The sequence below is a fragment of the Anomaloglossus baeobatrachus genome, chromosome 4 (genome assembly GCF_048569485.1).
Source record: "Anomaloglossus baeobatrachus isolate aAnoBae1 chromosome 4, aAnoBae1.hap1, whole genome shotgun sequence".
Taxonomy (NCBI): domain Eukaryota; kingdom Metazoa; phylum Chordata; class Amphibia; order Anura; family Aromobatidae; genus Anomaloglossus; species Anomaloglossus baeobatrachus.
Window position 1 is genome coordinate 417,404,971 of NC_134356.1, and position 14,268 is coordinate 417,419,238.

At 45.7% G+C, this 14,268-nt stretch overlaps 1 protein-coding gene across 6 annotated transcripts in view; it reads right to left on the reverse strand.

Annotated features, from left to right (window-relative positions):
• Positions 1–14,268, reverse strand: part of AHCYL2 (adenosylhomocysteinase like 2) — a 206,846-nt gene that overhangs the window by 59,336 nt on the left and 133,242 nt on the right. For all 6 annotated transcript variants that reach the window (XM_075345364.1, XM_075345367.1, XM_075345365.1 and 3 more), the window contains exons 7-11: positions 10,444–10,550; positions 10,197–10,313; positions 4,183–4,246; positions 3,918–4,006; positions 3,736–3,806 (exon numbers count right to left, since the gene is read on the reverse strand). In XM_075345364.1, the coding sequence (XP_075201479.1) occupies positions 3,736–3,806; positions 3,918–4,006; positions 4,183–4,246; positions 10,197–10,313; positions 10,444–10,550 (448 nt within the window). The remainder of the gene's footprint in view (positions 1–3,735; positions 3,807–3,917; positions 4,007–4,182; positions 4,247–10,196; positions 10,314–10,443; positions 10,551–14,268) is intronic.

A 14,268-nucleotide genomic window follows, 5' to 3' on the forward strand; every position in this document is an offset into this window, starting at 1 on the left:
TGATAAATAAGGGAGAAGATGTGAGGTGGGACAGCATTGTGTTTAGTTTTGGCAAGTGTGAGGTGGGTGTGAAGTTTATATTGTATTCTATAGTGGATGGGCAACTAGTGCAATGACTGGCACAGGGTGGAGTCATCGATGTAATGGCTGAACAGAAATATGATCTTCTCTGCTGCACTCAGGATAGATTGGAGAGGGGTAGAATTTAGTGAGAGGAAGAGTGATTAGTAGTGAGTTGCAGTAGCCCAGTGATGAATGGATTAAGAGCAAAAGAAAGATTTTTCAGTTTCAAAGATAAATAAAGGGAGGATTTTGTTTATCTTTTTGAGATGCAGAGGACATAAACGAGCGAGAGATTGGATATAAGTAGTGAAGGAAGAATCTGAGTCAATTGTAAACCCAAGAGAGCAGGTGCAGTACCACGCAAATAGAAATATCAAGTTTAAGTAGGTTATAGAGGAAGGAAACACAGGAAGTTCAGTCTTCAAAAAATTCAGTTTCATATAGTGAGGGCATGATGTCAGAGCCAGCAATCACTGGTATTTTGTAGTAATACGGGGTGATATCAGAAGTGTATAATTGAGTATCATCAACAGAGATGGTATGGAAAGCCAAATCTGCTGACATTTTATCCAGTAGCGGCTACGACTAGATTTATGACGCTTCTATATTTCTGCACTTGTATGCATAAAGTCTGAGAACTATTATGGCATTTAGACATTATGATTTTTTCATGCAAAACTAAAAAATATATCAAATTGTGTCATGTGCATGAATGACCTGTAGCAATTGCTTTAAGGTAAAGCTCATCACAAATATAAATCATGCAAAATACATTTTCAATTGGAAATCTGTACAAAAAAAAAAAAAAAAAAGACCGTGGTCATGGATGGGCGAATCAAGGCGGCAGCTGGACCACGGTCCGTGAATCGATTCATTCATCTGCACATGAAGAACTTATCTTATAATTACAACTTAAAATGTATGTTTTACACAGATTATAAAATAATTATGGGACAACCACTAAAACAAAAAACGCTGCCACAGTAACTGTTAGGGTGACATTACACTGCGCTCCTCTCCACGTTCAGTGGTCCCGTCGGGCTTCTATACAAACCCTCTACAAAACAGGATTCAGATGTATGCGCAGACAGGGCAACTGACTAATGGTGCAGACGGAGTCACCATGTGCGCTATCTTGCACCATTTTTGGGTGTATACGCTTACTGGAGGCGAACACCCAGATGCAGTCTACTACGTCTGGGGGTCCGCCTTCAATGGGCATATACCCCCGAAAATGCTGCACAACAGAGGACATGGCAACTCCATCTGCACTATTAGTCAGTGTCCCTGTTGGTACATACGTCTGAATCCAGTTTTGTGGGGTGATCGGATAGAAGGCCCAACAGGATCACAGAAAGGGGAGAGGAACGCAGTGTAAAAGATCATCTATGGTGGAGGAATCTTTTGGACATCAGGTGAATAATAGGACAGTGTTAAATCAATGTTCTGAGGTTATGCATAATCTTTTGCAGAGGATTCTGAATATGTCCCATTTATCTAAATTTGGAATGCATAAAAAAAAAAACTATTCGGATGTATGGAATGGATTTTTGCAAAAATGTATTGACTTTACCACTTGTGAATTCTATAGGAATTGGTTGCATCAGATAGAGAATCTGTTCATGTGCAATCACTTACAGTGGCTATAATGGAGAAATCACAGCATCATGGCATGTACACATCACAGAATGTTACAAAGAATATAACGTACCTGTACATGTGATGAAGTGAGAGGGTGAGAATGTATTAGTGACCTTTAGGTTATGTGCGCACGTTGCGTACGGTCACTGCAGAAATTTCTGCAGTGATTTGAACAGCACACGTGCGCTTCAAATTGCTGCAGAAAGAGTCCGTAATGAGAATAAAAAAAGCCGATTCCATGCACTCTGACTGCAGCCCCTCCCATAGACAGAGCGGGGGATGCATGCAGAGCGCAGGAAAGAAGTGACATGTCACTTCTTAGAAGGCGCGCTTTGGGCAGCAGCCGAAGTGCTGCGCTCTAATACGCCACGTGCGCACGTCTCCTGCATAATCTTCATATATTATGCAGGGGACGCAGGACGCATGCAGTTACGCTGCGGTGCAGATCGCAGCGTAACTATGTAATTACGCAACATGCGCACATAGCCTTATCCACTGTGAACTGCTGCAAGACACTTCTTTACTGTTCAGTGTATGCATAGTTACTGACCAGCCACAAGAGGCCGCGGTTTTGCATCTGCATTCGACTGGTTACTATAGCAACATCTGAACAGACTTCTCCAGTGGACGTAAAGGGCTGAGGAGGCGGTGTGTGTGAGCTACTGGGAAAGTGAGAGGTGTGCGTAACGAAAAGGAGCAGTCACAGAATCACAAGTGAGTTGGGAGAAGATTTGTGTTAAGAGTTTAGCGAGGAGGACTGTGACGCGTGTGAGCAGCATCCTGTGCCGGAGACCGCCATTCTGCAGTTGCTGGCTATACTGATTCACTGTGAGAGGATCTCTAAATCTCTTATTATGGCAGCAGGACACCATAGTACCCGGGTTTGGTAGGCTCGGCCCAGGACCGCATGCACGTTATCTTTATGTTTAGGTACCAAAACACCATCTGTTCAGGCCAACTGTAACACAGTAAGGCTATGCGCGCACGTAGTGTTTGCCCCTGCAGAAATTTCTGCAGCGATTTGAACAGCACACGTGCGCTTCAAATCGCTGCAGAAAAGAGTCCGTAATGAAAGAAAAAAAAAAAAGCCGATTCCATGCGCTCTGAGTGCAGCCCCTCCCATAGACAGAGCGGGGGATGCATGCAGAGTGCAGGAAAGAAGTGACATGTCACTTAGAACGCAGCGCTTCGGGCAGCAGCCGAAGCGCTGCGCTCTAATACGCCACGTGCGCACGTCTCTTGCATGATCTTCATAGATTATGCTGGGGACGCAGGACGCATGCAGTTACGCTGCGGTGCAGATCGCAGCGTAACTCTATGCAAATACGCAGCGTGCGCACATAGCTTAAGACTTGCCGACTCTGCTGTGTCAGTTTGCAGTTACGTTTAAAACCTTAAAAAGAGACAGCGCCTCACGTTTGCATTGACTGTTGCTCTAGAAGATCTCCAGGACTGTGTTGCTGAGCTGCGTGGTCCCACTTTTACCATCTGCCTTCTCTCTGAGGCTTCAGCAACTAAGGGTATTCAGGGGGTTTATGGCATTTGTTTATGTTTAGAAGGATAAGTTGTGAACTCTTGTGCTGCACCACTGGTAGGGTGTGTACACACACACACACACACACACACACACACACACTTGTTACTGCTTCCCAGAGGGATTACTAGGTATTAGGCAACTGTTCAGACAGTCCGCTGGTTAGGCAAAGATTGGTGAGAAGGTGACATAAACCGCTGTAACAAGTAGCGCAGCACAGGGGTGTCGGCCTCCAGTCTTGTATTTATGTTCTGTTTTATGGATGTTTATTCTGTTTTGGTAAAGCAATCATTTATCGATCCAGCTGCCTAGAGTCGCTTTCCTGGTGCGTGGTTTTGCTGTATACTGGGGAGCCCACCCTGTACATGACTTAGGAATTGGTTGCATCTGATATTAGAGAATCTGTTCATGTGCAATCATTTACAGTGCCTATAATGGAGAAATCACAGCATCATGGCATGTACACATCACAGAAATGTACAAAGAATATAACGTACCTGTGCATGTGATGACAATATCCACCTGTCTGATCACCTCATTGAGTTTGACAAGCCTGAAGCCATCCATACTGTAAGATAAGGTATATGGTTAGGTCCACTGATGTTACATGATACATGTTCTCTCGCAAACGCAGATAGAGATTTCATGTATTTTCTGGGCATTTCTATGCCATACTTACCAGGCCTGCAGAGCACAGATTGGATCAATTTCTGTCACATACACAATGGATCCCATGGCCTTAAGAGCGGCACAACATCCCTTACCAACCTAAAGGAAGCAACTTTATTAGCTTCCAGCACTACACTACACATGGCTCATGAGTACCATTAAAAGGATTTGCCATCACATGTACCAGACTAATTTATTAAAATATGAGTTTCAATTATACCTTCAAACATTAAAAAAGGCTCCCCCCATAGACAAGCCCCTGCTGAGACACTCACCTCACCATAGCCGCACACCACCACCTGCTTCCCACCAAACATCATGTCTGTGGTTCGTTTCAGACTGAAAAATAAATTGACATTTGTTTCAGCCTTTCAAAAAAGATTTTATTACAATCTTAAATATAATGTGAATAGGTTAAATGGAACCAGTCAGGGTGATTGTATGGCCTAATAACCCCTTCCTACCCACCCCTGTGTTGTAATAGTGTATAATATGAATGTTTAAAAAAAAAAAAAAAAAAAAAACGTTTTATTACTTACATGTTCCCTATGTAAATGATGAGAGGCACTAGTCACCAGGGCGTGGCATCGCCCCGTGGGCGTTTGCATGTTTTCCATGGTATCACGCCATTGTTGGCGTCATACCATGGATTTACATGAGCAATGTCACCATCAGCTCCTTGAGATCCTGCGCATGCATGCTTACAGCCTTGTCATCCGGGTGTTTGCTTGTCGGCTTCAGACATGCACTGCACATGCTCAGAAGACTCGTGCGGTTCCGACTATGTGCACAGCGCGTCTGAATCCGACAAGCAAGCACCCGGATATCAAGGCTGTGGGAATGGCAAGCGTGCACACGCACGGGATCTCCAGGAGCTGACGGTGACATTGCTCATGTAAATCCGTGGTATCCCGCTCACAGGGGCGAGATACCACGGAAAGCATGCAAACGTCCACGGGGAGATGCCTCGCCAAGTGGACTAGTGCCTCTGATCATTTACATAGAGAACATGTAAGTAATAAAACTTTTTTTTTTCTTTTTTTTTTTATACATTCACATTATACAATATTACAACACAGGGATGGGTAGGAAGGGATTTCTAGGCCACACATCACCCTGCTTGTAGGTCAGAATGCACATGGGACCTGACAGGTTCTCTTTAACCCTGCTGTTCTGTTCGCATTTGCTATACACTTGTACTGTTCCCGGGTCAATATGACCCGACCTATTAATTCTTGATTTTTAGCTACTCTAATTATTTTATTTGAATACTTTTTTCATTGAAATACTGTATGTGAGCATGGTTGATCATAAACAAATGAAAAATTTAAATTCAAAATTAATTTATTTTTTTTTCGTAAAAAGGTTACACAGGCTTTTTGCAATTATCTTTGATTGTTGACATTCTGCACACAAATAATAAAGAAGCTTTACATTACTATTACTAAAACATGAAATTTAACTTTTTGAAAACAAATTTTATAAATCAAGAAATGAAAAATCATAAAAACTTCAACCTTTTTAGAAAGAAAAAAGAATAAACTGAACATGTTCATGCGTTTTTACACTGAACACAATAATAAGACACATGTCCTTTACACAGATATTTTGAACATCCAGCACATGTCAGATTAGTCTTATTGTCACAGGAAGATGGACAGAAGCTACATCTCTTCCTTTTTTTGCTGGTAGCTGTGCTGGTGGAGGCCGTGGATGTGGAGTCTCTTTCTTGAGCATGCTGGACACTTTTTACAATGGCTGTTGCTCCATCACTTCTGGGGGTCACTTTTCTGCTCCCAATATATGGCCTCACCAGGGATTTTCCCAATTCCTCAAGAAATAATCTTCTTTTATGCAGCTTATTCCGGTTCCAATTGGGGTCGATTTCTCTACATAAGACAAATGCATTGTATGCAGAAACGTCCAGTATCTTATAAAAAAAATCATTGGCCACCGATTGGTTTTGCGTTTGCATGTATATGTTGATATTGCTTGGTCTAAAGTATCAACTGCTCCCTTTGTGGCATTATAATCCAAATAATGTCAGGTTTTCTGTCTTCTCTATCACTTACGGCATTGTCATGGTGCATTGTGCTCATTAGAATTACCTGTTTGGTTTTTTTTGGAACATAAGAAACAACAGTTGTATTTCCAGAAAAATAAAAAGTAGAACTGTACACCTCTCTCTTGCTAAGGATACCTTGCGGTAGTTCAGGTTTGTTTTTTCTCATAGTACCCAGCATGGTAAGTTGTTTTTTCTTCAACATCTGGCCTAGTTGATAGGATGTAACAAAGTTGTCACATGTGACATTTTGTCCTTTTAGTCCATGAGTCAAATCTAGAACAACACGCATACCATGATTTTTTTCAGGTATTTCATCAGGGGTTTTTCCTGTATACACCATTTTGCGATGAAGTACACATAAAAAAACATAACTTTTGCAGTCAGAAATAATCAGAGACCTGTAGAACAGTATAAAATGCTATCGGGTCATATTGACCCGAACAGTACAAGTGTAACAATCAGCGTGTAGCAAAAAGTAAACAAAAAAAAAATGTAGAGCTCCACAAATGAGGAGAAGTCAAGGAACCACTAGTTTCAAATCCTCATAAAAAAAAAATCTGCAGGGTCTCAAAAATCATTTCGGGTCATATTGACCCGAACAGTACAGCAGGGTTAAGGTCTGAACCATGTATCCCAATCCATTAACAAATTAAGGTATTAACCCAAGAGTAAATCTGCCTTCATGGACGGTAAAGCCGAAATACAGAACATTCAAGCTATAGCGTTTTATGGCATTCTTTATAGGCATCATTATAGTTTCAATATGGTCGCTCAAAGTACATAAAAATACACACAGCGTTCCCAGCACAGGTGAAAAACATTACTAAGATATGGCATCACTTGCTGGTCGGTAGTTCTGAATACCGGGACCCACCAGTCCTCTGGGGCAGCAGTAATCATTAAACTCTCCTGTTTGCTCACAGATTTTGTTCCTTGTACCGCTATGTTGAAGGGAAATGCAGTAAAGCCATAAGCCCCCACACACAGACTAAAGTCGGCTGAACATGCCGATATCAGCAGGCTCAGCTAACAGACTAATTTGTTTAGGGGCCTCCTGACCCTACAGAGGAGATCAGGGAGGATAAAGGTTCTAGTATGTCAGATTTTAGACTGCAGATTACTTAAAATTAACCTGTCAGGTCCAATATGCACCCAGAACCACGAGCAGGTCTGGGTGTATATTGCTAATCCCTGTCTAACTGTCCCTGCCTATAGTAGCATAGATAAAGACAGCTTTAGAAAAGGTATTTCTAAAGATCCCAATTGATATGCTATTGAGTCGCAAGGGCTTTAGTTCCAGTGCTCATTCCGCCCTCAGCATGCAAGTACACCCACAGGGGCATGCTAACATGCTATTCAATGTCCACTGGCAGCATAATCACCAGCGGTGAAGACGTGTACCCGTGTTCGTTGCTACAGCCTCAGACGCCAGGAACTGCGTATGATCAAAAGTCTCCGGGCACTTCCGGTGATGTGCACTAGACCTCTCTGAAGCCGGGACGTGTACACTCTGCTTCATAGTACACATGACCAGAAGTGTAGTGACCTGATCATGCGCAGTTGAGGCTGTAGCAACGGACTGGTATGCGTGTCACCGCTGGTGATTATGCTGGCAGTGGGCATTGAATAGCATGTTAGCATGTTAGCATGCCCCTGTGGGAGTACTAACATGCCAAGAGGGCAGAATGAGCACTGGAATCAACGCCCTTGCAACTAGTCCAGGCACTCATTAGCATATCATATAGGATCTTTAGAAATACTTTTCTAAATATCTCTTTATATATGCTACTATAGGCTGGGAGTTTTAGGCAGGATTAGCAATATGCACCCAGAACTGCTCGTGGTTCTGGGTGTATACAGGACCTGACAGGTTCACTTTAACCATTGCCGCGATAATCTTGCGACAGAGAAGGGAAATGATTTACAAAACACTTTATGCTTTAATTAAGCATAGTCCTTTGTTATTTGCAATTTGGACAGTGCTTCATTGTATATGACCTAATATGCTGATGTACCGCATGTTGGCAGCTCACAAGACACTGCGAGTTTGGGAACTGTCCCCAGTGACAGCCACAAAACATGAAAGATCTGGAGAAGATCTGTATGGATGAGTGGGCCAAAATCCCTGCTGCAATGTGTGCAAACTTGGTCAAGAACTACAGGAAACATCTGACCTTTCTGTACAAAATATTGAGTTCTGTTTTTCTATTGTTTCTAGTTAAATATCCAAAATGTTTGATTTTGAACTGCCGATCCTTCTGCTCTCCCCAGAAAAGCCACCATTAGAGATATATGGCAGCGGCTCAAAGGAAAAAAAAAAGATGGACTAAACAGCTGCCAGCCAAACCGTCGTGATCCATCCAACATCCACCTAGTGTGTAAGAGAGGTGATCCATCGTCATCCATCCAACATCCACCTAGTGTGTATAAGAGGTGAACCATCGTCATCCAGCCAACATCCACCTAGTGTGTAAGAGAGGTGAACCATCATCCAGCCAACATCCACCTAGTGTGTATAAAGGCCCCGTCACACTAAGCAACATCGCTAGCAACATCGCTGGTAACGAACAACTTTTGTGACGTTGCTAGCGATGTTGCTGTGTGTGACATCCAGCAACAACCTGGCCCCTGCTGTGAGGTCGTTGGTTGTTGCTGAATGTCCTGGGCCATTTTTTAGTTGTTGCTGTCCTGCTGTGAAGCACAGATCGCTGTGTGTGACAGCGAGACAGCAACAACTAATGTGCAGTGAGCAGGGAGCCAGCTTCTGCTGAGGCTGGTAACTAATGTAAACATCGGGTAACCAAGAAGCCCTGTCCTTGGTTACCCGATATTTACCTTTGATACCAGCCTCCTCCGCTCTCACTGCCTGTGCTGCCGGCTCCTGCTCTGTGCACATGTAGCTGCAGCACACATCAGGCAATTAACCCGATGTGTGCTGTAACTAGGAGAGCAAGGAGCCAGCACTAAGCAGTGTGCGCTGCTCCCTGCTCTGTGCACATTTAGCTGCAGCACACATCAGGCAATTAACCTGATGTGTGCTGTAAGTAGGAGAGCAAGGAGCCAGCGCTCAGTGTGCGCTGCTCCCTGCTCTGTGCACATTTAGCTGCAGCACACATCGGGTTAATTAACCTGATGTGTGCTGTAACTAGGAGACTGGGGGCTGGTCACTGGTTGCTGGTGAGCTCACCAGCAACTCGTGTAGCCACGCTCCAGCGATCCCTGCCAGGTCAGGTTGCTGGTGGGATCGCTGGAGCGTCGCAGTGTGACAGCTCACCAGCAACCTCCTAGCAACTTACCAGCGATCCCTATCGTTGTTGGGATCGCTGGTAAGTTGCTTAGTGTGACTGGACCTTAAGAGGTGAACCATCGTCATCCAGCCAACATCCACCTAGTGTGTATAACAGGTGAACCATCGTAATCCAGCCAACATCCATCTGGTGTGTATAAGAGGTGAACAATCGTCATCCATCCAATATCTACCTAGTGTGTGTATGAGAGGTGAACCATCGTCATCCATCTTGTGTGTATGAGAGGTTTATAATGTACTAGGGCCTTAAATGTCCTTTGACTTTCCACAGAACTACTATTACTTATGCCAGTAATCAGTTTATCAACCAGGAACAAACATTTAGGGAAGAACAATGGACTGGTAACAGGAGACAAGCCTACCTCAAGGTTTCCATGCAGTCTTTTCAAGTTACTCATTAATCAAGAAACCTTGATAACTGCTTTACAACAGGGATACAGAACAAACAACATACAACTTATCTACTCGCCAGCTTCCATTTCTGTGTAAATGAAGCCCAATTAGAGAGGAAATCTTATAGTACTTGTGATAATGCCCAAGTCTCGTATACAATGAATGTGGTAATGTACCATAGAGGTTATTTAGATAAGTATGCTATGTATTTGTTCAGTTACCATCTGCAGACAAACTACATGACCATGACCTATTTGTGTGATATTCTTTATGAAGGACTATTGGTGGTAATAGGCAACCACATAAATGGACTTTAATACATAGCTGAAGTGTGGTGCTGTACTGTAAAGAATAAGAAGTTGCAATTGATATTCTCACATTTGTTAATCTGGTCACACACACTAGATAGTCAGGAGACCCCACAAGCCAGCGGTGGTCTGGCAGCTATCTCATGTGTAAGGCCTGCAATACAAAATATTAAAATCATCCGTTCTAACAATTAAAATAATTGGAATTTTCATTACCCATCCAGGATGGACTCCCGACAGCAGTACAGATTGTCAAACTTCTGCTTGGTGACAGAATCATTGACATTCATGGCAGGGACACAAAGCTTTCCGGCTTTAGACAACTGGTATAGGCTGTAACCAAAAAGAGAGGAGACGTGAAAGTCTATTTGTGATTGTCACGGCTTATCTGTAGAATACATGGAACGCCACAAAGGTGAATAGTGACATTATATACACCATGAATACACTTCGTGCCACTCACCGATGCACTCCGGTTACACTCTCCTCCACTATACCCTTTATTTTTTTGAACATGTTCGGATATTTCTTATATATCCAGTGGGTGAGGTCTCCACCGTCATCAAGAATCTGCAAAGATAACAGATAGATAGCGATTATATATATTTATATCTACATATATATATCCACTATATAAATCCACGCATATTATAAATATTTATTTATATAACAAAGAAGGGAATTTTGTTTACTTACCGTAAATTCCTTTTCTTCTAGCTCCAATTGGGAGACCCAGACAATTGGGTGTATAGCTTCTGCCTCCGGAGGCCACACAAAGTATTACACTTAAAAGTGTAAAGCCCCTCCCCTTCTGCCTATACACCCCCCCGTGCATCACGGGCTCCTCAGTTTTGGTGCAAAAGCAGGAAGGAGGAAACTTATAAATTGGTCTAAAGTAAATTCAATCCGAAGGAAGTTCGGAAAACTGAAAACTATTCAACATGAACAACATGTGTACACAAAGAACAACAGCCCGAAGGGAACAGGGGCGGGTGCTGGGTCTCCCAATTGGAGCTAGAAGAAAAGGAATTTACGGTAAGTAAACAAAATTCCCTTCTTTGTCGCTCCATTGGGAGACCCAGACAATTGGGACGTCCAAAAGCAGTCCCTGGGTGGGTAAAATAATACCTCGTAAAAGAGCCGTAAAACGGCCCCTTCCTACAGGTGGGCAACCGCCGCCTGAAGGACTCGCCTACCTAGGCTGGCATCTGCCGAAGCATAGGTATGCACCTGATAGTGTTTCGTGAAAGTGTGCAGGCTCGACCAGGTAGCCGCCTGACACACCTGCTGAGCCGTAGCCTGGTGCCGCAAAGCCCAGGACGCACCCACGGCTCTGGTAGAATGGGCCCTCAGCCCTGAGGGAACCGGGAGCCCAGAAGAACGGTAGGCTTCGAGAATTGGTTCCTTGATCCACCGAGCCAGGGTTGATTTGGAAGCCTGTGACCCTTTACGCTGGCCAGCGACAAGGACAAAGAGTGCATCCGATCGGCATAGAGGCGCCGTACGAGAAATGTAGATTCTGAGTGCTCTCACCAGATCTAACAAGTGCAAATCCTTTTCACATTGGTGAACTGGATGAGGACAAAAAGAAGGTAAGGAGATATCCTGATTGAGATGAAAGGGGGATACCACCTTAGGGAGAAATTCCGGAACCGGACGCAGAACTACCTTGTCCTGGTGAAACACCAGGAAAGGAGCTTTGCATGACAGCGCTGCTAGCTCAGACACTCTCCGAAGAGATGTGACTGCCACTAGGAAGACCACCTTCTGCGAAAGGCGTGAAAGAGAAATATCCCTCATTGGCTCGAAAGGTGGTTTCTGAAGAGCCATCAGCACCCTGTTCAGATCCCAGGGTTCTAACGGACGCTTGTAAGGAGGGACTATGTGACAAACCCCCTGCAGGAACGTGCGTACCTGTGGAAGTCTGGCAAGGCGCTTCTGAAAAAACACAGAGAGCGCAGAGACTTGTCCCTTAAGGGAGCCGAGCGACAAACCCTTTTCCAATCCAGATTGAAGGAAGGAAAGAAAAGTGGGTAAGGCAAATGGCCAGGGAGAAAAACCCTGATCAGAGCACCAGGATAAGAATATCCTCCACGTCCTGTGGTAAATCTTGGCGGACGTTGGTTTCCTGGCCTGTCTCATAGTGGCAATGACCTCTTGAGATAACCCTGAAGACGCTAGGATCCAGGACTCAATGGCCACACAGTCAGGTTGAGGGCCGCAGAATTCAGATGGAAAAAACGGCCCTTGAGACAGCAAGTCTGGTCGGTCTGGTAGTGCCCACGGTTGGCCCACCGTGAGATGCCACAGATCCGGATACCACGACCTCCTCGGCCAGTCTGGAGCGACGAGGATGGCGCGGCGGCAGTCGGACCTGATCTTGCGTAACACTCTGGGCAACAGTGCCAGAGGAGGAAACACATAAGGCAGTTGAAACTGCGACCAATCCTGAACTAATGCGTCTGCCGCCAGAGCTCTGTGATCTTGAGACCGTGCCATGAATGCCGGGACCTTGTTGTTGTGCCGGGACGCCATTAGGTCGACGTCCGGCATCCCCCAGCGGCAACAGATCTCTTGAAACACGTCCGGGTGAAGGGACCATTCCCCTGCGTCCATGCCCTGGCGACTGAGAAAGTCTGCTTCCCAGTTTTCTACGCCCGGGATGTGAACTGCGGATATGGTGGAGGCTGTGGCTTCCACCCACAGCAGAATCCAACGGACTTCCTGGAAGGCTTGCCGACTGCGTGTTCCGCCTTGGTGGTTGATGTATGCCACCGCGGTGGAGTTGTCCGACTGAATTCGGATCTGCTTGCCTTCCAGCCACGGCTGGAACGCCTTCAGGGCAAGATACCCTGCCCTTATCTCCAGAACATTGATCTGAAGGGAGGACTCTGAGTCCAGGTACCCTGAGCCCTGTGGTGGAGAAAGACCGCTCCCCACCCTGACAGACTCGCGTCCGTCGTGACCACCGCCCAGGATGGGGGTAGGAAGGATTTCCCCTTCGACAATGAAGTGGGAAGAAGCCACCACCGAAGAGAGGCTTTGGCTGCCTGAGAGAGGGAGACGTTCCTGTCGAGGGACGTCGCCTTCCTGTCCCATTTGCGGAGAATGTCCCATTGAAGTGGATGCAGATGAAACTGCGCAAAAGGAACTGCCTCCATTGCTGCCACCATCTTCCCTAGGAAGTGCATGAGGCGCCTCAAGGGGTGTGACTGGCCTTGAAGGAGAGATTGCACCCCTGTCTGTAGTGAACGCTGTTTGTCCAGCGGAAGCTTCACTATCGCTGAGAGAGTATGAAACTCCATGCCGAGATATGTCAGCGATTGGGCCGGTGTCAGATTTGACTTCGGGAAATTGATGATCCACCCGAATCTCTGGAGAGTCTCCAGAGCAATGTTCAGGCTGTGTTGGCATGCCTCTCGAGAGGGTGCCTTGACAAGCAGATCGTCTAAGTAAGGGATCACCGAGTGTCCCTGCGAGTGTAGGACTGCTACCACTGCTGCCATGACCTTGGTGAAGACCCGTGGGGCTGTTGCCAGGCCAAAAGGCAGTGCCACGAACTGAAGGTGTTCGTCCCCTATGGCGAAACGCAGGAAGCGCTGATGCTCTGGTGCAATCGGTACGTGGAGATAAGCATCTTTGATGTCGATTGATGCTAGGAAATCTCCTTGGGACATTGAGGCGATGACGGAGCGGAGCGATTCCATCCGGAACCGCCTGGTTTTTACGTGTTTGTTGAGTAGCTTTAGGTCCAGAACAGGACGGAAAGATCCGTCCTTTTTTGGCACCACAAACAAGTTGGAGTAAAAACCGTGACCCTGTTGCTGAAGAGGAACAGGGATCACCACTCCTTCTGCCTTCAGAGTGCACACCGCCTGAAGAAGAGCATCGGTTCGCTCGGGGGGCGGAGAAGTTCTGAAGAATCGAGTCAGGGGACGAGAGCTGAACTCTATCCTGTAACCGTGAGACAGAATGTCTCTCACCCAACGGTCTTGTACCTGTGGCAGCCAGGTGTCGCAAAAGCGGGAGAGCCTGCCACCGACCGAGGATGCGGTGTGAAGAGGCCGAAAGTCATGAGGAGGCCGCTTTGGGAGCGGTTCCTCCGGCGGTCTTTTTAGGACGTGACTTAGACCGCCATGAATCGGAGTTCGTCTGACCCTTCTGTGACCTGTTGGATGAGGAGGATTGAGACCTGCCCGCGGGCCGAAAGGACCGAAACCTCGATTGTACCTTCCGTTGTTGAGGTCTGTTTGGTTTGGACTGGGGTAAGGATGAGTCCTTTCCCTTG